Source organism: Pezoporus occidentalis, unplaced genomic scaffold (genome assembly GCF_034315485.1).
Source record: "Pezoporus occidentalis ecotype Australia unplaced genomic scaffold, CSIRO_AGI_Poc_V1 ctg220, whole genome shotgun sequence".
Lineage (NCBI taxonomy): Eukaryota > Metazoa > Chordata > Aves > Psittaciformes > Psittacidae > Pezoporus > Pezoporus occidentalis.
This window is the reverse complement of record NW_026914073.1, coordinates 1,260,007-1,286,779: the sequence shown is the minus strand read 5'-3', so window position 1 is coordinate 1,286,779 and position 26,773 is coordinate 1,260,007. Positions and strand designations below refer to the sequence as shown.

At 41.6% G+C, this 26,773-nt stretch overlaps 1 protein-coding gene and 1 long non-coding RNA gene across 4 annotated transcripts in view; both read right to left on the bottom strand.

Moving 5' to 3' along the window:
• Positions 1-26,773, bottom strand: part of UNC13B (unc-13 homolog B) — a 212,444-nt gene that overhangs the window by 112,593 nt on the left and 73,078 nt on the right. For all 3 annotated transcript variants that reach the window (XM_062620424.1, XM_062620429.1, XM_062620427.1), the window contains 2 exons: positions 19,291-19,608; positions 17,301-17,391 (listed from right to left, as the gene is read on the bottom strand). In XM_062620424.1, the coding sequence (XP_062476408.1) occupies positions 17,301-17,391; positions 19,291-19,608 (409 nt within the window). The remainder of the gene's footprint in view (positions 1-17,300; positions 17,392-19,290; positions 19,609-26,773) is intronic.
• On the bottom strand, positions 1,515-2,989 carry LOC134164550 (uncharacterized). The gene is made up of 3 exons (XR_009965182.1): positions 2,861-2,989; positions 2,184-2,246; positions 1,515-1,720 (listed from the first exon to the last, which is right to left on the bottom strand). It is a non-coding gene; the product is annotated as an uncharacterized LOC134164550 (long non-coding RNA).

Here is a 26,773-nt window from a genome sequence, read left to right as displayed (position 1 = left end):
TTTCTTCAAAGCTCTGCATATGAATAAGGCAAAAAAGATCTTGCCAGGGGTCTTTTTCACAGCATTAGTTAAAAAAAAAAATTAAGCATCTGTCAGACAGCACTTTCTTATTCACATTAGTGCTCTAGAGCACCTGAAATATCCATTAAACAGCCTCTCTAGCTTTTATAGGTGTTACTTTTTCAAAAGTTCGAACTACAAGAGGAGCCAGTTTCATCTTGCAATTGCTGCTTTCCCTCTTTCCTCCTTCGTCTTTGCCCGTCCTTGCAGCCATTAACACCACACATTAGCACATCCAAGTCAAAGATGCACTGGGGCAAACCCCAGAATCCTCTAGCTGCAGCTCCCGAGTCCCAAAAAGGCTGTGCAGATTTCCAAGCACTGCTACATAGAATGGCAGTACTCCCATGCTGCCTTAGAAGAACAGGAATTGAAGAAAACATGTTAAAAACAAGCAAGTCTCCTAGACAGATAGGCAATGAGGTGCTGGAAGGTGTCACACCCCTCACCACGATTCACAAGGAGCTGGAAAGGGAAATGTGGGTACAAAAATATGTGTGCCCTCAGAAGCGAGGGACATTGCGCATTTCAAACGTTCAAAAAACCTCATCTAAACACAGGAGATTGAGACAGGCTCTATTTTTCAGGGATGTTTTGTTTATGGAAATAATGTAGATTAGAATCAGGAAAAATAGACACGACATGCATTTGAAATAAACCTATTGGAAAGAGTGTGCTTTACCTTAAGGCTCAAAGCACCGAGTTATTTGCCTTCTACTACAGAAATACCCGCTTAAAAATTTAAATACTTATTGAAATCTTTTAATTCACCAACAGATTTTAATTTTAGGTTGAGCCAGCAGGGAATTATTAAAACTGATAAAGCCCAGCTCAGCTATATAGGCCAAATGCTTTGATGTCTGCGAGGTATACATTACCCTTTCTTCTTTTTTAATCCTCATTATCTGTTTCATTCCAACTTCCTGTAAAGTACTAAATTACTGATAAAATTGTAGAAAGTAAGCAATTCCTTCGCGAGCACGAGTGGATTAACTGAAGGAAAATGAGCACGCTTCGAGCACAGGTCCTGCTCCTCTCTCTCCCACACTCACAGTGCTTCTTCCCGCAGGAAGACAAGCAGGAACACTTTTAGCATCCTGGCTCCTGGGGAAGTAAAAAATTGGGTGGCTAAGTAAACTAGAGAGTAAGAATGTTATATAGAGAGCTGAAACAAAAAGGCAAGAGGAAAAAATGTGAAGAGACAAGAGAGAAGAGTCAATGGAGAGAGCTTCTCCGGAACAGCAGCTGCGTCCAACTCTCACCCAGGCTTAGTTCATCTCACAAATGGCAACCCAATCATTTGAAACACTGGAACAAAAATAAGAATCATCTGTCCCAAATGCAACTGCCCACTCTACCTCCCTCCCAACAGAGTTCTCAGTAAGGTATTTTGAGTTCAGTGCTGCATTAGACCTCGGAAGTTCAAATACACAGCATAAAGCCTGTCAACTGACTCAGCAGTGAAAACATGCTATTTATTATCTTCTTCAAAGCCTCGAGAAGATCCAGTCAATCAGCAGTCTAAAGATGAAGTGTTAATGAAAAAGCAGTGACCTCCTGCTGTTTGACAGCTGTCTCCAATAAATACCACACTTTGAGGAGCTGTGCATCACCACAACCTAAGCGGTGCTGCTGAGACAGAAGCCTGGAAGAGAAGAGACTGTATATTCCAAGACATTTAAAACTAGCCTGTCAATGCCATTTCTGTTGTTACAATAGCTCCAGAACACACTTACGAAACATATGCTTAAGATGTCACTTTAAGATGAAAGAACATATTTCTTTAAGAACGTGTCATTCAAAGCACTGATTCTCTCTTTTCCCTTTAGGAAAGGGTAAGGCAAAGTGCAAGAGCAACCTATATGCTCAGAGGGGTACAAAGGCACAGGTACCTCCTACAGCACCCTGCGAGCACCTGGGAAACTGGCCAGGCATTAGCCCTGAAACACTTGAGGAAAAAAAAGGAAGGAGATAATCTTCCCCCAAGGCTCAAAAGTTCTCCCTCCTTACAAAAGGTGGGTTTTTTTGTAAAAGTTGAATTATTTGGTTTACAGAAAGATAACAAGAATAGCACTGGCACGCTGAAAAACCTGCTACAGATCAGAGATATCTGGACTGCTTACCTTCCAAAGACAGTCAAGATAAGTCCATTTGTTGTGCCTAGGTGAGACCAAACCACTGGCTGACTGGTCTTCATAGGAAAGATGTTTACACTCGTGTTAACATTACTTGACTGTAAGGATGTCCACTGGACCCCAAGACATGAACATTCCTGAATTAACAGAAGGAAAGCCTTTCACATCAGAATAACGGGTATTTCCATGGCCAAGGATGTAGTAAGACTTAAGGAGTGGGATTTTTATAAGGTTATGAGTTAGCACATCACTGATGTTTTTGTAGAGACACAAACCTCTTACATCTCACAGTTTAGCCTTATCTTTTTCAGGCAGGGATGGTCAGAGACTTTAAATTAGAGTTGCCTACAGTGAGACCTCTCATACCCTTCCCTCGGCAGCTGCTGCTGCTGACACTCCAGTCAAAAACTCCTCCACGGGCTAGAACAGATCTAGTCTGAAATGGGAAATCTTAAGGTGCGAAACCCTTAAGGGAGTGTTGGTCATAAAATTAGAAAAGCTCAGATTAAAATCCTCCTCCATTCTATTTGTTTACAGTCATCAGTGTCACTCACAACAAAACCTTTTCTGAGCGATGTGAGACAGCTCTTCAAATGCACAAGCTAAACCTGCTTGCCCCTTTCTTGTCTCCATGTATATGTTCACACTCTGAACTTTTGGGATACAAAATCAAATACTATCGGCTCTGTCACCTAGCACTTCATAGAAAAGGGTATTTTGTTCCTCATCTGGTAAATGCCAGACACTTCAGGGTACAAACAAGCCTTACCTCCCGGGAACCACGCTCCCTCCAGAAGCTGCTGCCGAGACAATGACAAACCAGCTCATCACAGCCCACACCAGCCTTCAAACTCAAGACTGAGACACTAAAAGCAGAGCTCTCTCAGGTGACGGGCTCCGGAGCAGCATATTGTCTCCCTGTGCCCCAGCAATTACAGACACAACACCTTCCTTAAACATGCTCCCAAAACCAACTGAATTATAGGATCATAAAATCATAGAGTGAATGCCCCTAGAGCTCTTGCCCTGTGTTCTGGCTGCCCATCCAAAAACACGGAAGCCCTTCCCTAACTGAAGCATCCATTCACCATTTTTAATCCAGAAGTGCAGGCAGATGAACTCGTAGCAAATCTGAGCTCCTGCCCTGCAACTCAGCTGACTCAAAAATTTTACTATCTGGATGCCCACATTTCAGAAACAGCTGTAAATCTGGCTTTTAAAGCTAGAATCAGCTTGAATACCTTAGGTCAACAGGCAGTGAGAAAGCATCTACAGCAGAGAAAACTCTCCCTCTGCTGCTTCCTCCTTCAAATTACATCTCTGTTCCTCCTAATGGTATCCAGAACATAAGGACTTGGTATTTCGTGAAATTAGAAAATTACAATCAATGTCTTAATTGCACATCTAATTAAATAATCAGCATCACTAAAATGCAGAGGCATCTGAGCATAGGCATGTGCTGGGGGTGGAAAAACCTGAAATTATACTCAATTATACTCTTGGTTAAAGCAGTAATTGCTTTTGATCAAGAAACCTGGGAAAGAGAAGTTGCAGATGCTGTGAAATATAGATCTCAGGTAGATGTAACAGCCTTCAAACACAAACTAGTTGTGGCAAGTACAAGGGAAGTAAACTATTAAGCATTTCTATTGTAAATACAGACAAACAACAGGCTTAACTTGCAGCAGCGGAAAGCTAGGTTAGACATCTAGAAAAGTTTTTAATCGTAATGAGTGTGGAAGCTACAAAATCTCCATCCCAGAAGGTTTTAACAAGAAAGAGTAAATGCATTTTTCAGAGATGCTTATGAGGAAGATGGATGGTCTAGTTAATCTCTTCACATACCGCCTGGGTCTTGGCTTTATTGCTCCTTACCTCTGTCATTCCAGAGCTTGTCTCAGGTAGGGAACCACAAGGTAACACATGTACCTGCTAACATGTACATGCTCCCCACAGATGGTCTGCATGAGAACCCAGCTGTCCACAACATAACAGCTTAGTTCAAATGCTTTTGAGCATGTTTTCCTACCTGGACTTGACAGTGAGAACAGGGAAATGGTCTCTGACAACTATTCATGCATTCTGCAGAAACACAGGTCCAGCATCCAAGGATGTGGCTACAGGAATTCAATGCCTTGATCCTACAGGGTAGCACCCAGTATGAACTTAAAAGTGGATTCTTTTTTCCAGTGCAGGTAAGCCTCTTTCTCAGGAAGAAGAGCGGGTATTCTACTGCTCACTGAGCAAGAAACTGTTTAATATTGTTTTCTTCGTGTTATTCAAAGCATGACTGCACGCAGTATTTACTGTATCCCAGCCAGGCCATAAATTACATGCAGTTACACCACCGTTCAATGCAGGGGGGCTAAGGAGTGTTCTATGCACTCATCACCATATTACTCAAGTAATTCAAGCACTAATTGGTGTTTTCATAGCATACCTGTGAAGTGAGAAAGTCTCTATTACAACTGAAGAATGAGGACAGAGTCAGGTTAAGACCTTCTCTGTTTGGACAGCCATCCCAAGACAACAAAACCCTCATTTTTCAGAGTAATCAAGTTTGGAGTATATCAAACACTGTGAAGTCTGGCTTCCAGCGACTTCTCTTACTGCTCTGATGGCTCATTTCCAGAATCTTAGATCAAATAACCAGAAATCAGTTCCTGGATCAGAAGGAGAGAGAACAGAAAAACCCTTTTCAAAAGCCAACATGGCTTGTCCAGCATCATGTAATAACATGCCAGAGGAGTTACAACTAATGACCTGCTGGAGCACTGCCCAGCTACCTTTGCTGACAGACTGTCCCCTATACCAGCACCTTCTTCCTCATTTGCCACAGATGCACCAACATTCAAGCAGCAAGTTAAAAATACATTTTACTCCCCTACCTTCCTTTTTATGACTTCTGCCTTAAATAATATGCTTTTCTCTTAGGCAGGAATAACTTCTGTATTTATATTCCCTACAGAAGGCAGCAGTTGATTAACAAGCCAAAATACTCCATAAATAATTGTTATGGACCACATATAAGCCTCTGTCAGTCTCTGAGGACACTGTTAATGTAGGCACTGAACAAGAAAAAAGGGGCATTGTCCCACTGTACCTCTGACAAAGCTGATCTCCAGCAATCACACTCGTATTAATAAGCCCAGACACAGCTTTCACACCCCCAGTAAAAACACTTGTCAGGCTCTGCAGAATGGTCCTGGATTAACTGTGTCTAGAAATCCAGTCAGTCTGCTCCCCTGACTGGAAGGGACAGGGAAGGAAATTTAATGCAAACAAAAACTGAGAATAACTGGATTTAGAAAGCATCTGCAAGGGGATGAAATTTGTACTACAAGGCAGGCTTTGATTACATAGCTGACCTAAGCCCAGCGTCTGGGAGGCCAATTAGCCCCTTCAACAAGACTGTGACAGGACAGGCAAGTAGACTGACCAGAACACACCCAAATGAGGAGAGGTGGATGTAAAGACAGGGTTAAAAAGGGATGATTCTAGCAGCTGCACACTGTTGTGTATTAACTAGCTATTACTACTGCGAGCTAAAATTAGTGTGATTTAATTAGGATGAGTAACATGTATCCATGTCACTAAATATGAAGGAGACTTGTACTTGCTTTAAATTAAATTCCTTAAATTAGGCATAACAAAATTCAGAGTGAATACACCAGCCAATCTATACAGTTTTGTGTAGACAAAACTGGATCCTTCAAGTACCCGTTATATGAGACATCACAAAAACACTTGCATGCATTTCAATCTGCTTCACTAACAAGATACACTGAATAAAAATAGAAAAATTTAAACAAATTGCAATAGAATTTAGCACTCTCTGTTTCTCAATAACAGTTTCTCCAAAACATGTGTGTTATTTTAAAATACAAGGTGAATATTGACTCATTAACAAAAATAAAAAACAGATGGAAATATGGTTAAAATAAACTGGTCTTTTCATAAAGCAATCTCAATTTTCATTTATTTCTATATGTAACTTCTTAAAGTAACCAAAGTGAGGCTAAATAGATTTATCAGTTCACAGCTAAATCTGAATACCCAACTAGCTCTAGTATCTCCTTTTTAGGGCGCAAAGCCAATTCTGCCTTGATACTCCCTTGCTTTTCAAGCTCTCCTACAAAATAATTTTCCAGCATTAGCTTTTAAAAACTTTTAATGACCAAAGGTTCAATTGCAATTTACTGTCTAAATAAGCAACTGAAATTCCACGAGGAATTTTAGAAATCTCATTTAAGAATAAGCCTGTTTACAAACTACACTATATTTTCTAAAAACTATTACCACTTGAATATTTGTCAGAAAATAAAATTATATCTATGACAGGTTCATTACCAGGCATGAGTCACTAATAAGTACTGTTCTTCAAGTACAATACTTGAACCCTCTCGCTGTCTAGCATCGTTAATATCTATTGTGCAACTGCATGGAAAAGCCATCCAAGATGGACTGCAATGTGATTTTCACAATTCTATATCACTGACAGCATCTAAGTAGCAAATAACCTCTCCTACGCACCTCTGGTTGTGCTCTGAAACCCACAGGGTCCTGCAAAGCGGCAGGGAGGTGGACAGCGTAAGCACAGGGAGGCCATGCTGTGTAAAATAGTTATGGAGGCTGTGGGTCCATGGGTGTTTCTCACAGCCTACTTAGAGACTTTTTGGATGATGAAGTCCCATTCTTTGCTCCCACAAATGACTGTCATACAATAGCTTTCATAAACAGACAAGAGTTTAGATTAATTAGAAACAGAAAGGGCAAAGAAACCCATTTGGAAGCTGCTCACTAACAATTAGAAAATCACTTTCTGATTTTTAGCCTGGGTTTGTTCATAACCAGCTTATAACCTTCTGTTCTTGTGCTAACATTAACCTTTATCTTAAATAGCTGTAAGCTTGCCAATGTTTACTCCCATGCTCTATTAGTACATGGCAGCAACATCCACTCTCAGCTTCCCGTCTGCTAAGCTGAGCCATACTTACTTGGTCTCATCTCACACCTTCAGCATCTCCCTTGCCAGGGCTTCTCCAGTGTCCCCTCTCCCACTTCTCTAACTTACTCTGTAATTTTTGCAATAGTCCCCATCTTCTTCAAAAAATTTGCTGGCTTCCTACATGGCATATTAGACATATGATGGAAATACAGGCAGATGAGACCTACTGCCCACCTGGTATGTCACAGCGTAGCACTGAATATAAAGCAGCATGCAATTACTGTCTTCACTAATACCCCATTTTCCAGGCAGCAACTTTCTTTCCCAATTGTTTCTACACCCATGCTAGTGAGGGCAGACTAAATGAGCCTAAAGGTAGCCCGTACAGCCCTTCCTTCTCTCTTCCTCATCCAGCGCATACGAGTGGCTTAAACAGGATCCTCTTGTTTTCAGCAGGACAGTCCCATAGGCCAGAAAGTAGTACCACTGATCACCTGGTACCACATCATCCTGCAAGCCTGAAGGCACAAGCCACCCTGTATGGCAAGAGACTTGCTGCCTACAGCACCCCAGTAAATTATCACTCAGACTTACAACAGCCATTCTAGCATCTGGTACCTGCATGCTTGAGAACAGGTGACAATCCCAAGCTACATTTGGGATTTCATTCCAGCTTTATGCCTAAATTATCTTTAGTTTTATATCACAGAAAGGATGAAGGTGTCAATATGTTCAGGAAATTCTCCCTGCAGAACAGATATGCCGTACCTTGATGTTCTCAAGAGCCTTTCAGCAGAGGATGTATGTTACAAACCCAGCTCACAGGTCACCAGGAAAGGCTGCAGGCATTTTACAGATTCAAAAGCCAAGAAGGGGAAGAAGCAGTCCCACTTTTACCACATACTGGTTTCTAATGAGACCAGACCACCAAAAAGCCCTCCTGAAAGTTCCAGTGATTAACCATCAAAGCAATGGAAATGAACACACAGCTTGGCCCAGGTCAGTCCTCCACAATGTCACAAAATTGTTCAGACTGTGAATACAAGCAGACAGCTTGCTGGTGGCCATGACATGGCTTAAAAGTCCTGTTCCAAATGCCAAGAAAGGAGTCTGGATGCAAAGAAAGTTCTTGTATCGCCTGCCAAGAATTACATTCTCATGAGCAGCATTCACTTGCTGTACCAGAAGACCTTCAATTGGCTTTAATTCTATAAATTAAATACATTAAAATGATTGAAAATAAAATTCAAGTGCTTCTCTATTCTATACTCTATGTAGCACCAGCCAGAACTGGAGTCCTGCTAGCTTCAGGCATTACATTAAGCATTAATAACAGGACTCTGACTTCCAAATGCCACCTTTACAATGGGGGAGGAAAAGCAATCCTTTTAAAGACAGATGCATGATACGAGAAGACTCCAGTTAAACAAACCTTACACAACTCCAGAAATTAGCTCAGAAGCATGCATCTAAACAAGTTGTGTAACTATGCTGCCTCAAAAACAAGAAACAAGGAAAAAACAACACTAAAAGACAAACCTGTCATGCACTAAACCCCTTTTTCTGACCCACTGCCTTCTTCTATGAAGTTATGATGCTATTCAAAGGGTTTTCTAACACTTCATGAAGGGTTAACATTTCATTTATGATGGTCTCAGCCTGTGCTAGTTAGTTCATCTCTCCCCCAAGACTTGTGCTTTGTAAGCCAAAGCCCACTGCTATCTCTCCAGTGCAGCATTTCTTGCACAGATTGCTTCAGTAATACACAACACTGGGAAATATCCCCTCCTCCCACACAGAGCCTTAAAAATAAGAGTGTGAAGTCTGGCTCTCCCAACAGCCAATGCTATTTTTAATGGCTGCGTATGTGGCAGGTAGGAGTCCCCCCACCCACCTTTCCCATTGCACCCCTATTCAGAGCAGGAGGAACTGACTTACTCCAATGCCAGATGAATCTCTCTCGATTTCTATTGATGAGCATCATGCATGCCATGGTCAGGACACCACAGGTTTCTGTGCCCCACTCCACAGCAGATAAAAGTCTCTATCAGTAGAGCACACTTCTGTAATTCTTTCTGCCATTACACCCCCAAAACAAAGAGGGGAGTTATGCTAAGGCAGCAATGATCACTTCATCTCCAACATTTTTAGTATTACCATACAGTCTTTGAAATATACCATATAGCGGACTTGGTCCACTCTCCAAACAGGTCTGGTTTCCATTTTTCCTGAAAGCTTTAGGCAACTGCAGCAGCAGGGCTTGGGAAAAGAAAAGCACTTGCGCAATGAAGTATTTGGATGAGTCTTCGTACACATGTGAATGCAAGCTGGGCAGCACCAGGCAGCGGAAAAGGGCTTACTGCAGTTCACCCTGGTTCAGAGGTGCTCCGGGCACACAGATAATTCCTTCAGCCTGCAACATGTAAGTCAATTCTGGAGATAACAACAGACATTGCTGCAACCAGACTGCCTAAGACAAATGATGCCAGAGACAAAAAGGCAGCAATTCTGGGTATGCAGTCTGATGGGGAACCTGGCAGCCGTGTAAGACATAGGTCATCTATCCCCACTGCCAGCCCAATGCTGCTACCCACATCTTGCTCTCTGACGAGCAGAGGTGCCACCTTCCGTGGGGAGGAAGGAAGGTGACCAAGTCACATTTTCCTTTAGAAAACACCAATTTGTCAGAATTAAAAATCTGATTTACAGGACAATGATGAATTTGAGCAGGAGTATTTCTCTTGTCTAAGACATCCGAACAGGTGAGGGAGCACAGGGAAAAGTGATTTCCTAGAAGAAATTCACAAGCTGTGGGAAACCTAGGTTAAAATCTCAGTATTGCCCAGTTTAGATGCGGAACCAGAGTCCTATTCCCCCCTCATTCTAGACGTAGTCTAGCTTAAAATACCGGCTCTTCCACAGTGGGCTCTCCCATCTGTCATATCCCAGTCACTCTCAAAAAGTCAAAATCCCAAAGTCTAACCCCCCACCCACCCCAAAAAACCTCCACACTTTGCAAACCCAGCAGGCACTTTCCATCCAGCTTCACTCCAGAAGTCAAACACTCACACAAGTGAAAAAAATACATATAATGGCAGACTACCCACACGCCTTCCAGTAGTATCATTTTGACCTTTACAAGTCAGAGAAGAAAAGCACAGTTCAGCCAAACAGATCTACTTGAACTTAATGTGCAGTGCTGGCACAAAGTACAAGATCCACCCAATAGTGGATCACCTTGTGTTTGTAAACTGTGTTCCAGATGTTGCATAAACGTTTCCTCTCTTTATAAGCAAATCAATGGAATAAACCTTGGAAGAAGAGTAAATTGCACTTGGATTCCCATTCAAAGGCTTTGTATGAATTTTGACTTACAGGTGTCTAGAGTTTACAGTACAAAACTAGAGAAGAAAAGCTATAACCCTAAATAAAACTACAGGGAAAGAAAAAACGTATCAGGATTCTTTGCCTTCTTATGGAGGCTACCCCTGGTCTTGCAAGCCCACAGGAAGTTTGCAGTGAAAAAGTAAAAACAGTGTTTATAGGAAAGTTAGGTATCCACCCTGCAGACTCCTGTTAATGCTAGAAAACTCCTCAATTTTGTTTGGTTTTATTTTTCCAATGAACAACAGGAAGATATGGAGGAACCTGTTGTCGCAGGAGGTGACAGATGTCCTGTGTCCGTGGAATACAGACCATCAACACCAAAACTGCTTGTTAGCAGAGGTGAACGGAAGTTGAGTGTCAGAACTACCAGTTGAGTGCTATGTTCAGAGAAGCCTGCAGAAAATCCTGTTAATGATTTAACAGGCACATAGCTGCTGGGGTCAATTATGGAAAGTGTTTCTGACCAGCACATTACCCTACAAGAGAGTATTCCTCTTAATTTTAGCGTAACTACTCTAAAAAGGTCAAGCCTACTGATTTTTGGAGATAACGTTATCAAAAAGCTACTTAAAAATCACAACAGCAGCTAATGAAGGCACATTATTATTTTCTTCTGTGCACACAAACATGTCTCTGCTGTAACATAATTGTGAACTTTCGCTGTAAAGCAGGTTAAAAAATGATAGTCGGTATCAAAGAATCCCAGTAAGGAGTAATAAACATGCATTTTATTCCAAATAGATGCGAATAGGTATTGTATTTAAGAGACCTGAGGATAAAAGAAGCTTCTCCTCCTCTGAGTAAAGCATGTAGGCTGAACCTTTCCTTGAAGAGAGGGAACCAGAGGGGGCAACAGACACAAGTTGCTCAAGCATCAGGGAGTCATGCACTAAACAACTGCCTGGGGAAAGACAAAATGGGTTTTGGGGAGTCCCACAAGTCTTGCCAGCCGGCAAACTCGGATGCAACACAGTGAAATAAGACTTTACAGCATGCAGAGGTAGTAGAACAGCTCCAGTACTTTTGCATTTTTAAATACAAATGCTTTCTAAATAATTACCATTATGCAGTCCAGAAGGGATCTGAAAGTCACTTATGCGTTTTATAGATAAGGTGTGCAGAAAGCATTTTTGAGTGCCCTTGTGAGCACAGCCACCTGACAACAGTCTCTACCTACAGCTAGCAGTGACCTTTGGGTCATGCCTTACCTACACAGATCTCTCATGCAGGAACAGTGATTTCATGTCCACAAGGGTGCTCTGCAAGTCCCCAACAACCCCGATCCCTGCGAAATTCGATTAGCAATGATGGTATTTTGGTGGAGGTTTAAGATAACCTTCATAAAGAAAATAGGTGAAAAAGAAATAAGATATTTGACTGGAGATGCAGTTTTCCTGTATGAAGAGAAATTTCTAGCAACTCTCTGTTAGAGTCACAGTGCTTCAGTTTGTTTCATTGCCACTGCGTGGGAGGCTTTGAAAATGCAGAGCTTACTCATCTTCACGGGACTGATAAAAAGACACCTAGGCAACAAAGCTTAAGAGAAATAAAATGCCAAAAGTAAACTATTGCATGGACTGTACAGTTCATGAGAGATGGAAAAGGGTAGTTTCCAATCCTTTTGTGACTGGCTTAAAGCAGGCGTGTCCTCCACTAGCCATCTGGGCTCATGTACAGTACACAGGTTTAAAATCAGAGGACCTGGATTCACATGTTAGGAGTAGGGTGAGGCAGGTGAGTTAAAACCAAACTAACAATCAAAACTGGAACCAGCTGGCGTCTTGCTGGTCTCCCCACTAACTGTGGAAGTCCAAAGGACTCTTGAGAGCATCCTACAGCTGTGTAAGATGGAAATAGCGGTGGTTTACACCAACAGCTTGCTTTCCCAAAATAAATAAAACTGGGCTTCAGACTCCAAAATACCAGTACAACAACCTCCCTGGACCAGGGCTTTTAAAAGTGAGGCCCTGGTGGTTTTTAGGTGTTTGCAGGTGCTTGATCAGAAGTGTTGACTGTGAAGCTATGGGGCACAGGAAAATAAAACTAAGGGTATGACTAGGTACCTGTAAGGCTAAAGGAGAACAGACACTTAGTCCTTCCACTGCTGGTGCTTATCATATTCCAGAAAAACAATGTCATGAACTGCATCAGTATATGATCTAGTTACATAGCAGCCAAAAAGAACAGGCTATTATTTAACAGGCAAAGACAAAAATTAAAATAATTACTATAAAATCGCATCTAGAAGAAGAAAAAACAAGTAGGAAACACTGCCCACTGACTTTGGTTTTGAAAAGAAAATGAGTAAATTGATGTATTTAAATTCCTGACACAAAAGAGGAAAACTATGCATAAGGCTTCTTCTCCTGTAAACAAATTCAATGTAAATGGATAAAATCCAAGACCCCACACCCTCTCGTAATACTTAAATATATTGAAAATAATTGGTAGGAGAGACAACTGGATGATTTGATTGAATTTTTGCTCTTCTCCGCTCTGCCAATCCTTCTGTTTTACAAAACTTACGTTCAGATTTGTGTAACTTTAAAAATCACAGAGCCAAGTCCCCAGCTGAAGGCTGTTTTGGTTAAAGAAGTTGCAGATGCAATAGATTGTGTTTGTTCTTCTGGAAAAGAAGCTCTCACAGAAGGACTGCAGCAGATGAGCTATCAATTAATCCCCCTTTGTAGTCAAAGTTCTAAGTGTGAAGGTGAGAATTATTGAGTCATTCCTCCAGGGCTGAGAACCCTAGTTTGATTCTGGCATAATTAAGTTTCTTCTTCACAAACACAAGAGAAAAAAAACAAAACAGCAGAACTGAAGGGGGGGGGAGTGCATGCCACCAAAAAGCTTTTTTTTATTTTTTTTTAACATGCAGAGTTACAAATTTCTGTGCCTTTTTATAACCGTCAAGTCTTAATTAAAATACGACATTTCTCTGACTCATGGTGCTGTAGGATGCATGCATATTATTCACGTGAATATTAATCTCTTCCCAGGTAGGAGGCTGTATTGCCAAGGGGATTTATAATCCCATCACATATGGAAATTTCTTGGGTGTATTTTTTTTTTCCTCCTTTTCTTTCTTTCAAATTTCAGAGAGATCATTAACAATTAAGAGTCATAAGAACCATTTTAGTAGTCTATGTGAGAGGAATCCAGTAGTTCAGATCCATGAGCTGGAGCTCCACACGTATTAATGAAATTATATTGCACATTGAGGAAGGGGAACATGGAAAAGAGCTGAGAGCAGCGCTTTGAAGAATAAGTACATAAGCAGCTGCTCTAAGCACTGGAACAAACGAGAAGGATAGTCCTCTTGAAAGCTTTTAAGTAATGATAGAAGATGGGAAGATGTTAATAGGGTGATCACAGAAATGAGACACGACCTTTTCTAACTGCCGACAGAATTAGCCGTTTCGACTACTATCACAGAGACCTTTAATATCCTGATATTTATCTAGATAGTCTCTATCCATACCATTGACATTCAAACAAGACCTGGGAACCAAATGATGATGCACAAGGTGAGAAAGCAACTAGCAAAGATGTTCTTCTGGATTTGAGCTAAAGTGCAGAGAAAAAGGGATGCAAATGCATCCGAGAAAACAGACTTCCTGATACCATACAAGGAAAGGAATTAAGACAAACTAGAAAAACACAAACTGATAAAAACTCAGAAATCCATAGCTAGAACTCATGAGAAACAAGCTTGAAGGAACAGGGAGTTCAGTAAGCTGTTAAGTTAATGAAATAGCATTAAGAGACAAAAAAATCACAAGCTGACCCAGCAAAGAGGATGGAAAGGACCTGTCCCCTTCTTCAGAGGGTGTGAAGCCTCTCCTTGTGGAAGCTTTAAAGACAAGCATGACTGCACAGGGAAGAAATCAAAAGGCCAATGCACAAAAAAATCCCCACCTAGCCATGAACACACAGTATGACAAAAACCCCTCATGGCTGCTTCTCATAAAGACAAAGCTATCATCAGGTGGCATTAAAGAGGCTTTAACATCTGATGCCTTAATTGCTTCAGGTCTTCACTAGCAGGGACAACTGCATTCAGGCAGCTGGTAGAATTATTACTGCTCTTTGTAAAAAAAAAGAAAAAAAAAGGAATATGAAAGTTCAGCAAGTTATAAAAAACAGGATGCACTAAAAAAAAATAACCAAAAACCAAATCTGAAAGCAAACCAATACGGTAGTTATTTCTAATTCAGCTGGCCCTGAGAAATCTTCATTCTCAGGTACTAGGCTGCACACTAGCAATCACAAAGCACTAAAAACTTGAAAAACAGGCAATGCACTTGAAGATTTGAAAAGGGCAAAACAAGCTTTTACGGTTAAAAATAGGAAAAAGAAGACTTGGACAACTATGAAAGCACTAACGTGACTTCTTCCCACACACCCCTGGGAATTCAAGACTGGAACAAATAATAAATTATTATTATCTTCAAGAACATAAAAAGGAGAGAAATAACAGCGAGCATGTTCTCCTCTTCAAGAGGAGAACTGTGTCAAATCCATTTAACTTCCTTCTGTGACAAGGTAAATTAGCCTTAGGTGTAGGAGAAGAACAGCAAAAGTTTTATATCCTGAGGTCTAGGTAACCTGGTAAAACAGATCCAAACACGCTGGGAAAAAGTCATACTCAGAGTAGCCAAATTCAAAGCATGTATAAAGCAGGGGTCCCTCAGGCAGCTCTGGTAGCACACAGCCTGGCAGCTTGGGTACCATGCAACTTTTCACACACAACATGAAGGATTTGTAGGCATAACAGATTAGGAAGAGACAGACAGCAATGTGCTTAAGGAGTGAAAAACCACACAATTCTATAAGGAAAAGTGCAAAGCCATATTCAGCTGTAATCCAATCCAAATATAGGCTAGGGAAAAACCGACAAAGCCCTTCTTCAGAAGGAAGCTCAGTTCTGGAAAGGATAAGAGGCAAACTATGCATCAGTGCTAGTCTGCAATAAAAACGCACCATCACAGCGGGATACTGGTATCTTGGGATATCAGGATCACAGCCTGGAGAACAAAGTTTTCATTGTTCTGTAGTACACATGAGCAAGCTCTCAGCTGAGAGCATGCTGAACTTCTACAGTCAACTTTGGACACGAAGAAAGGAAAGGTGAGGGCGGGCAGCAAGAAGACAGGCTGATTAAAAGAAAAAGTGCCATTTAGTGAACTTGAGAAGAATAAGTGGGGCTTCATCCTCTCCTTGCAATAGCCCTTCACTATTTTACAGAGGGAGGGAATCCATTCTGCTCCTTTAACACTTGGCCTAAGCACGAGAAATGGGTTTATACGGCAAAAGAAAGATCTAGAGAAGAGGTTAGGAAGCCTTTGGACAGTAAAGACAGCTAAACCCTGGAGTAGGCTGCTGGAAAGCTCTGTATCATACAGATTTTGTTTTAAGGTAACAGGCATGGTCAAGGCAAAGCAAGTCATGATATTATGATATCAAAAGTAAACCAGTGTCTCTGTAACAGACATCTCAAAGCATGTGTTCCTTCCAATTCTGAAGAAACACAAAGAATGATGCTGAACCACCTCATGGACGTCGTAGTCTCTCAAGAAAAAAAGGACAGATACGCACAGGGAGACGCATCATTGAATCTTTTGTTCCTTTCAGTATGCTTTGCCTTGTTTTTGATAAGGCACAGAACTAAACTGTTTTGCCTGTATGCGCTACAAAACCACAACAGAAGTTCTTAGATACTAAGGGTGTACTTAAATTTCACTTTCCATGTCAGTATGACAGTTTTGAACCAAATGCCTTCTGCTTAGAAGTGAAGTAACACAGTAATTCTTAGACGGGAAAGAATTTACAAACCAGATAAACCATTTCTGCTGTGGCACTTCAGATACCTCCCCAGATGCAAGGAAAAAAGAATAAAACTTGTTTTCCTAACACCTTGCAACAAATCCGTAAAAGAGAAGTCCAGCTATTGGTAGCAAGATGCTGTCAAGTAATTCCTTATAGAAAACAAAACAGGGGAGCTATAGCTGAAGGTAGTATTTCTAAATAAAATACATTAACTGCATTTTGGGTAGTAGGCAATGGTTTATCATCTATAGAATATGAACACCATATGTTATCTTTCTGTGGGCATACAGATGGATGAAAGCAGAAGATTCTTTTAAGAAAAACAACAACTTTTTAGGTCTTAATCGCTGTTTTCTAAAACAAGAGTGTTTATACTGCTGAAGAAAATGTCACAACCTTTTCCTTTTGACTTCCCAAATCAGGATTTTTTATTTTTAAATCATACTTTCATGAGATGGAAATACCAAGCCTTATTATACACCCACTTTCAATTAGTATATATAAAAATATTTGATGTAAAGTTTCCCAAGGAACATTTTCACATGAAAAATAATAGAGATAACTCCAAGTAAGCTAACAAGCTATCCTCAAGTTGCCTTGAGAGAAAGTCTTAATTTTTAACAATTTAACACAAACCATTTAGTCCCAGACATTATTATTACTATTTACAAATTCAGAGCTAATTCCTCTGCTACTACATTTTTCCTGATACTCATCTCCAGCTCCACACAATGATGTTCATCAAATTGTTTGGTAGACTTAGACAACTCTAAGACCATCACAACAGGCTGCAGTCCTATACAATACACTTGATTAAATTTTTCTCTGCAAAACATCAAAACTGTGAGACGTGTCTTACAAGGAAGAAGAAATGAAACCTTTAGCCACAGATATAAAACCCAGGTAGCACAGAGAAGGAACAAAGCAATACTCCATCCTACCTCTTGAAGCCGCAGACGAACTTTGCTAATAGCTCTAATCCAATGGGCTCTTGCTGGAGGAAATGGTGGTGGCTCATTGTCACCGTGGTAGCTTAAAGGCAAGAAACAGAAAATCACTGTATGAAATACACTCATCTGTAGCGAAGATTTAATGTTACACAGTGCAATCACAGTTTCAGCTCTGGAACATGAAGTAACCAACAGCCTCCAGGCAACACAGGCCTGCACATGTTCTGGGAATTAAGAATCTAAAGCAGAGGTTTCCTTATACACAGGAACCGTTGTGGAAACTGATGAGCTGAAAGATATAAAATAGGCTACAATCCAGCTCCAGAAGTAAGATGACTTTGGTCAGAACTTCAGGAAAGCAGTTCAAGATACCTGATCAAGCTAGCTCAACACACTGGTATCATAACTGCACACACCAAAGAGGCAGAGGGAAGACTTTACATCCCCATGCCTGTCGCAGATCCCTTCTAACCACTGCCTCTTGCTGATCATCCCTACTGCTACAAATTTACAAGCCCTTCTCAGTGGAAACACTGGCCATAGGGCTCAGCTGTGGTTATCCTCATTCACTGGCCCTTTCTCTCTCCACCCCTTTCCTATAGCGTTTCAAGGGGGCATGTGTATTTGGCAACAGCGCTCCATCTCACTGCCCCACAGCACATTTTATACTCCATAACCTCATCACACATTGGGCTTTTGGTTGCACTCCTTTTATATGTTACTGAGATGTAAATCACTGAAACAAAGATTTTTCTGTCTGCAAAGCACCCAGCCCTGCTAACAGTATAAAAACAAAACATGGCTGAGGGCATCATGCATCCATGCTGCACAACTAGCTCAGATGCAACTCTAAGGTTCAACATTCAGAGCTCAGTTCCATGCATACTCCATGGAGGCAGTAAAGCATTGCCAGAAAGTGGAGAGAAAGGGAGCCAATAATGCAGCAGTACCCAATTTAGATGCCTAAATTAGCCTGAAACAGACTATGTGAATAACCCTCCTTGTGAAGAAATATAGGCCAACAGTTCTGGGACCAGACTCCTGCTGCTCTGTAAGGAGAAGAGGAAAGTGAGATAGAGTTGAAACAGTTCAACACTTTTGCTAGTTTTGTTTCCCTTTTTTCATTTTAAGTGTAAGGGATGCCTACACATGAACTGTTGCAGTTAATTCTCTCATGTAAGTACAGTGACATCAGATGTACCCTCCAAAGGGTAGAGACAGAAAGACATCTTTCTGTGGATCTCACTGAAACAGATAAAAATATCATACCTATATAAGTATACCCATCTTTACTCTAGGGGCTGCAATGACTTGATTACCTCAAGGAAAAAAACGTCACTCCCAAAGTTAAGTAGCAAAATTCAAAATTCCTGTAAAAAAACAGCTCATTATAATGCACAACTTTTGAACTTCTTGAATTACAACTCACGTTACAACTTCTTTTTACTCATCAAAACTTTTGAAGCCTGTTTTCAATATTGTTGACAACCTGGAAAGCCCAAGCGCAAGGACAAGGCAAGCTGCCACACTGAGTCAAAGGAACGTGTCTATTCGTAATGTAATTCTACAACCTGCGCCTACATAAACACTAATTGTGGTAGCCTACTACATAAGAAAGGAATTAGTGCAGCTCTAACCATGACTACAAGTAGTTCTTGGTTGCTCACACATAAGCTTGATCACAAATGAGCAATGGAAGCAGGTATTTGGGCAGACTACGTTCATGAAACCAGAAATGGAAAATACAGCACATGAGCTTCAAGGCACTAGCAGGCTTTCCTCTTTACATACAGAGCAAACACGGTTTAAGGTTACCCAATGTGTCATAAATAACTGGTCCTGCACATAAAGATGCTTCACAGATCGGCAACATCGTTAGCTTTTGGAGAAGGCTAAAAAGTAAGTAACTTCCCCAGGAAATAGCAGAGAGATATCCTCTTTGAATTAGTTGAAAAGAACTTATTAACATAGTTTCACTTACCTCACATGGGCTCCTGCATCAACATCCTTGGGCTTCTCAAGTTCCAGAGCTACAGAACGGTCTGCACGTTTCTCCTCTGTCTCATAGGTCTTCTCCTCCTCTCCTTTGCCATGAGGTTCCTCTTGCTCCCTGCGCCACGCCTGACCATCCTTCTGGTAGCTGCCTGAACTGTGGTAGGAATGATTCGAGACTCTTTCCTGGTGATCATCTTCTTGCTCAGAGCCATGGGCACTTTCATGGGAATGGTCCAGCTCACTGAGGTGAGAGCTTCCCTGGCTGACGTTACAAGAGGAGCCATATCTACTACTGCCAGCAGGACTATGAGAGAATAATAAAGTCCATCAGAAAAAAAACAGTGGCTTGGGGAAACACAAAGCAACCTGCACATCTAAAAAATGGAGTGGAACACTAAACATTACTGAAAAGATGTGTTATAAAGTCAGATTTATCTATTATTCTCCCTGAAGTAGATCTAGACTTTTGAACCTCACAAATCTGACAGGCAGTACAAATACTTCATACACAGCCTACCAGTATATAGACCACATATGCCCGTGGTCTTGTTTTCATTAACTAACTACTACTTCACCCTTCATCAGCTAGAAACTGCCAGTGAAGATATTCTAATAACCAGACAGGAATAAGAATGGAAACATAGCAATTCAGAGTGGAAGTGTTCCTGTCTTCTGGAGATTCACTGCAGCTAAATTCTTTACCCTAACCATTTTAAGCAGACTATTAATGAGAAGTACAGTTAACTTAAAGTTAACTTCATATATATATATATGTTTATGATAAAATATATTGCAGTCAAAATCAAGGTTGTCAAGACTATCAAAACCTTTTACAAAAGTAGAGCTATGTAGGAAGCTACAAGTGTGGCTCCAATAAAGCTTTTTGAAGAATTCACCACGGGGGCATGATCTCTGTATTTCAGGACACCACTTCCAGGACTGAATTCCCAGAATCCTCAGACAAAATACAGTGGATCAAAATTTCTCATGCAGTCAGGAAAATTACAGCAAAGAATTAAGTAGCACTAATGTTTCACTTGCATGCTCAGGAGAATGTCAAGCTAGATAGGAAGTTTTGGAAGTGCAGTGTTGCAGTTGTATGACCATAGGCATATGCTTCACTTCCTGTATCATGCAAAGATATGTTTAGTAAGTCACTGCTTTGATTTTTGAGGGCAATTGTAACTTAACGCATGCAAAAGACCGAATACAGACTGATGGAACACTAGTAATTTCCTTTAGTGACTTTCCTAGCTGCATGAAAAAAACCTTTGCACAGATTTTAGGAAGAGAAAGCATTAGAATACCTTCACTGATATCTCTGGAAATGTTTTAAGATCTTCAATAATGTGAAATGAACCTAATTAGCTGTGTAATATATCACCAGTAAATCAAATTTCTCTCTAAAATTAAAAGCCTTTACCTTGCATTTTGAAAAAAAAAAAAACAACCCTTATTCCGTCCAATACACTCTACATACTGTTACTTATTTCTTAGCAAATACAATATAATTATCACTAAACAAGAAAGCAAAGTGATTGTATTGAGCAGAATTAACACACATGGAATGTAACTTCTGAAAGGCCAATGAAATTAGCACTAGAAGCATCTCATTCAGCATGAGAAAAGCATTCTCACACGCAGTGTGAGAACATGGGAAATTCAATTACATTTACAGAAAAAAAAAGAGTGGAAAGAGGTGAGAAAATGGTCTAAAGGCCTATATGTAACTACTGACTGCAGTTTGCCACATCCTCAGTGACAAATATCAATAATGCTACAAACGACAACAAATAGCAGAAGGAACTGGCTACAAACATCAGGCACCAAGGTATCTACTGCGGCAGTATTGCATTATAAATGGTCAAAAACTTGCAACCATTTATTATGCTTCATTTGTAACTAGCCTTTTCTGATTCAGTTGTTCCACACTATTCAGATCTGCAGCCTGCGTGCTAGGATGAAGCACTGCTCCCTCAGGAGCAGAATCAAGCTCAGTTTCTTTCAGTTCAGGCCCAGCTGGAGCATGCTCTTCTGCCTGATCTTCTTTCTGCAGTTCACCTGAAATCACATTCTGATGGTCTTCCGACTCTTTATCAATCTTCTCCCTCAGCTCTTTGTTGGATGTATCATCAACAGCGCTTGCACCAGATGGTTCTTCAGAAAGTTCATTGTCTACAGCATCAGGCTGATTTGAAGACAAGTTTATTTCTGTATTTGCATCAGTCAGTTGATCTGAGACTGCAGATTCTGAGTTTTCATCTGAACTGACTGTTCCTAACACCTTGTCATCTGGTTTTGACAAAGCCTGCGGTGGTGTATGTGGTTCCCTTTTGGCAGAGGTCTCCCTGTTGTCTTTTTGCCAGGGAAAGGAGAAATCTAGCTTTTTCCCAAATACTGCTCCTTGGGCACTCTCTGGTTTACCCACCTTTTCTTCACTACCTCCTTCAAAGAGAGTAGAAGAAAGTTTCTTAAAGCTGGACATGAGGCCCTGATCTGCCCCTGCTTTATTAACTGAAGGTGGCTGCTGAGAGAAGAATGACCCAAATGGCTTTCCACTATCAGCAGACGACATAAAACTGAATTTTGGCAAACTGGGCATGCTTGGTATTTCAAACACTGGTTTACTACTGTTCGCATCTGGAGGAGCACTATTAGGTTTTTTCAAGTCACATTTGGAAGCAGTGCCTTTTGCAGGCACCTCGTCAGCTGCTGAATGTTCAGCAGCTTGCTGTTCTACCTCACTTGTCTTCTCTTCATTCAGCTGGAGCACATGAACACTGGGCTCATCAGCTGGAGCTGGGAGTTCTCTACTATTACTACTGATCATGTCCTGCTGATCAGTGCCCGCATTGGCCTGATCCCCTGTAATAACAGGCTCAGACTCAAGTGTAGCACTCTCATCCAATTGGGAAAGGTTTGTGTCTTCCCTATTAGCTGGGGCTTCCATTTCCACTGCAAGCTCCTCAGTAGAGCCAGCCTGAAGGACGTCAGTAGCTACGCTGTTTGTAGGAGCAGCCTGTTCCTTGGTTATATGTGAAGATCCCACATCAAGCTGCCATGTATCTCCATCACTTTGGTCGGTGGCCTCAGCCTGCACTGTATCGATGGCATTACTGAAATCAGACTGGCATGGCTTAGGATCTACCACCTCAGAAGGCTGTGCATCATTGTCCAACTCCATAACCTCAAGGGATTGATTTTCAGTAGACACTGCTGTTTCTGGAGTGATCATCAAAGGTTCCTCTTTACAGGTTTCAGAGTTCCTGTTTTCCTCAGTTTCTGTTTTCACAGGAGACTCTTTTGTGGAGATCTCTTCTTTTGGAACAGGTAATACATCCTCCTTCAGAGAGCTCGTGACACCTCTTTTAGACTCTCTGGCTGCAGCTGTGTTTTCTGTTTCTCTAGAGTCTTTTGCTGGAACAGACGCAGTGACATCTTTCACACTACCGCTCTGAGGTTTAGGGGTGGATTTTGGAGGCATCTCTTTTGGAGATTCTTTTGGACCTTTGAAGATGCCAAAGAGATCATTTGTGAAAGCTGGTGCTGGGCCACTTGGGAGGGATGAGAAACCAAAGAAAGAGGAGCTTTTCTTCTGTGCAGTGGGAGGTGCGGTAGCTTGAGGCTGGGAAAAGAAACCAGATAATGTTTTGGGCGGTTTCATTTTTGTCATAAAACTTGAAAACATTTCAACTGAAGAATCCAGGACTGATTTATCACTCTCAGATTCCTTAGGTTTGTTTTGCAAATTAGAAGCCTCTGCCATTTTAGAAGGAGACGGTGGCTCTCGTGCTTGTTGTAACCCTTCACCAAGAGTTTGATCAGGTAATTTACGTTCTGACAACTCATTCTGTGCGCATACTTCTTTAGAGATCACTTCATTTTTAATGTCACCCATGCTATTTAAGTCATTTAGACTCTGGGAATCTGTTTTGTTCCCTGAGGCCGTGCTATAATCCTCCTTTTCAGAAGTTTCTTCTTTTGAAGAATAAGGCTCTTCTTTATCAACAGGAAATGCAACACTGTCCATTTTCCCTGTGCTGCCCGCAGTATTTTCTTCTAAAGAAATAGCCTGTTGGCCCGGAGAGCCCTCCTGCACACTGGGAGTCTGAAGGCAAGGACCAGAGGCAGCTACATTGCCTACTGCAGTGTCATCAGTCTGTGGAAGCTTCTCTAAGTCACTCCCTTCAGCTACCTCAGCAACACTTTCTGCTGTTTCCACTGCCAGCATTTCTGGCTTATTTTCTTGGATCGTTTCTGGGATCGTTTGTTTGCCAGTCACTGCTGCAATAATACCAACTTCTTCTTTATTGTTTGCTTCCTGTTGCCTGGCAGAACTGCTAATTTTGACACTAGAGTCGGTGGCAATATTTTGCTTCACATACGGCTTGGAGTTCACTGGCTTAGCTGTTTTTCTATTATTCTCCTGTCTTGGAGCAGCTTGTGGTTTCTCATCCAAAAAGGATGTCAAATTGAAGAAGCTAAAGCTAGTACTTCTTTGAGGTATGCTCCTCTCAGCAGTTGGACCGCTGGAGAAGAAGGAGGGCAGATGAAACAGCCCCTCTGTTTCCTGCTGCTTCCCACTAGCAGGAGCAGGTGGTGAAGGCTTTGCCTCATCTGATCCCGTGAAGAAGGAGAATATGCTCCTACTGGCTGGCTGTGCTGGCTGTGATTTCGAAGCAGTGATATCAGAAAAGCTGAATGGCAAACTGAAGCCTGACTCTTTACGTGCTTCATCTGGCTTTGGTTTTGGCTGAGTAACTGGGCCTCCTGAACAATCTCCTCCTTGCTGCTTTGGTGTCACCGTGGGTACGCTGCTTTGCTGCACAGCTGACTGACTCAGCTGGCCAATTTTGGGGTGTACACCCACTGCCTTCTGTGAAATGTTCCCAGGAAGCACTTTTTTACTCTCAGGAGACTCCTCCTCAGCTTTTCTGCTTCCTTGTTCCATTTGTGCCCCAGGGCTAGGAGAAACCTGCCCATCCGTGCCCTCTGTTCTCACCCCTTCCTTCTGGGCGGAGGACAGACATGGCATGCTGGCACTCTGAAGACCCCCAGACTTCTCCTTCTGCTGTCTCGACTCAGTTCTGCTATCGGTTTTTGGAAGAGTACTTGAGGTTGGTTGAGCAGGCACAGGCTCCGCTTTGAAGAGATCTCCAAGGGATCCAAATAACGATGAGAAGCTGGAGGTTTCCTTCTGTTCTGGCTGTACCACCTTTTCCGGTTTATCACTTTGACTTCTTCCCAGATCTGGTGACGGCTGTGGGGCTTTGCTTACTTGTGTTTTAAAGAAGTCAAAAAATCCAGAAGCTTGCGGTTTGTTGGCAGTGGAGCCTGCAGGAGAATCTTCTCCAAGGCTGAACAACTTCAGAGCGCTCTTAAATAACGTCTCCTCAGGCTCAGTGGCTGGCTGGCTCTGATTTTGCTGCGACCGACTCGATTCATTAATACTTGCATGCCCTTCAAGATGCCTGGAAGATGGTGTTGCTTTAACAGGCCTCTCTTCTCGTATGGGCCTGCCATCTGGAACAGTTTGGCTCAGCAGAGAAGGAGATTTAGTTAATCCCTTTTTTTTAACACGGAGGTTTTCATTCTGATTTAAGTCTGGCTTTTCATTTCTAGCAGCCTCCAAATTAAGTTCTGATGAAGTATTTCTTCTCGGTTCTGGCATAACAGGAAACTTTAGCCCTGCTTGTGCCTCCTCTAATTTCCTATTTGGTGCAAGTGATAAAGCATCAGTTTTATTTTCAGATGATACTGACTGTGTTTTCAAGGCAGAATCTCCTGATGTCTCAGGGTCAGGACCTGAAGACTTTCCAATTAGTCCACCCAAAGCAGAAAATAAAGAGCTAACTTTGTTCACTGGTGTTTTCTTATCTTCCTCAGTCTTTTTTGCTTCTATTACACTTTCATTAGATGCCACAGTTTCTTCAGTTTTAGGAGTAGACTGAAACAGATGGAAACCAAAGAATCCTGATGACCCACTCCCTGTAGCTGTCACAGGGACAGCCTTATCTGCTTCCTTAGTGTGAACTTCCTTACTCAGTGATTTATTTAAAGCTGCTCTGGAATGTGTTCGGAGATCAAGGGTTAGCGGAGATTCCTCTGAATAATTCAGGGTTTCCTTTTCAGGTCTAAAATCTACTTTGAGTTTTTGAAGTTTATAACCTGAGAAATCTAAGGGCTGCTCTCTCTGATAACAAATGGACTCTTCAAACATTTGTGAAAAGGTCTCCAAATTCATGTTCATTAGCTGATCACTCCTCTGCAAAGCTACTGACAGGTCCAGGGGCTTATTTGTTGTATAATCACCAAAAGACTCCTCTTCAGCAAACCAAAACAGCTCATCTTCACTGCCAAGAGGGACTTTAAAACCACAAACAGCAATCATGTTGTCTTCTAGCACAGCACTTGGAATGGAATCCATCTGAAAATTATAACCCCAGTAGTCCAGATAGGAATATGCTTCGGGAGCACATACATAGACATATTGTCCAGTGGGATCAGTGAGTAGTGAATACACATACTGGTTATCGCTGTACATGTAATATCCACAGTCACCATCTTCTGATGGCCACCATACACCCTGCTCAAGCATCATCAGCCACTCCTGATACTCCTGGCTATAGGATGAGTACGTAAAGCTCTCATCCATACTTAAAGTCTCTTGGTCAATTAGAGTCCACATAGTTCCATCACAGCCAGAGGAGTAGCTTAAATCCATGGGCAACTCTTCTAATGAGTAACTGCCATCTCTTTCAAATGGTGAAAAGTTATGGTAACTATCATTGACAGAATCAGCAGTCCATGTATCATTTTCTCCTGAACAAACATCTCGAAACATTAACTGGTCAAATGACTCATAGGACATCACACTTAAATCTAAACTTTGTCCATCAAAATTGGCATTAGTCTGCCAATCCATCACATTTGCATTCCCATCCTTCTTACAGAGATTCACTACCGCATCATTTTCAGGCCAGTCCAAGAACTGAGGGGGCAGAACAGAGTTCTGGTTTAACACATAGTAAACTGGTACTGCTATTTCACGAGTGCCAGCCAGCTCCCCCACTTCATATTCCCATTCAAAGCTAGAATGGCTTCTTGTTTCTTGATAAGCCGAGTACTGCTCTGTACAGTTATAGCTTTTGTTAGTCAAATTGAGAAATTCGTTTGATCCTTTGTTTAAAAGAGTTGGGAAAACTCTAGATATTTCATCCTGATAAGGGATATGCCTACCATTTACAGGCTTTCCAGATAAGTCCTGTGCCTTGTCTTGAAGATTTAGAGCATCAGGGAGCAGAGGATGCCTGCAGTGGGGAACATGGGGCTCAGGTGTTTTATCCACTCTTGCACTGGACTGGTGGTCAGTCATTTTGGAAGATTCCATCGTTTTCACATTATCCAGTTTCTCCTTTGGTTTGGGCAGGAGATTTTTCAAGAAGCTGGAAGATTCCTGCTTTTCTCCA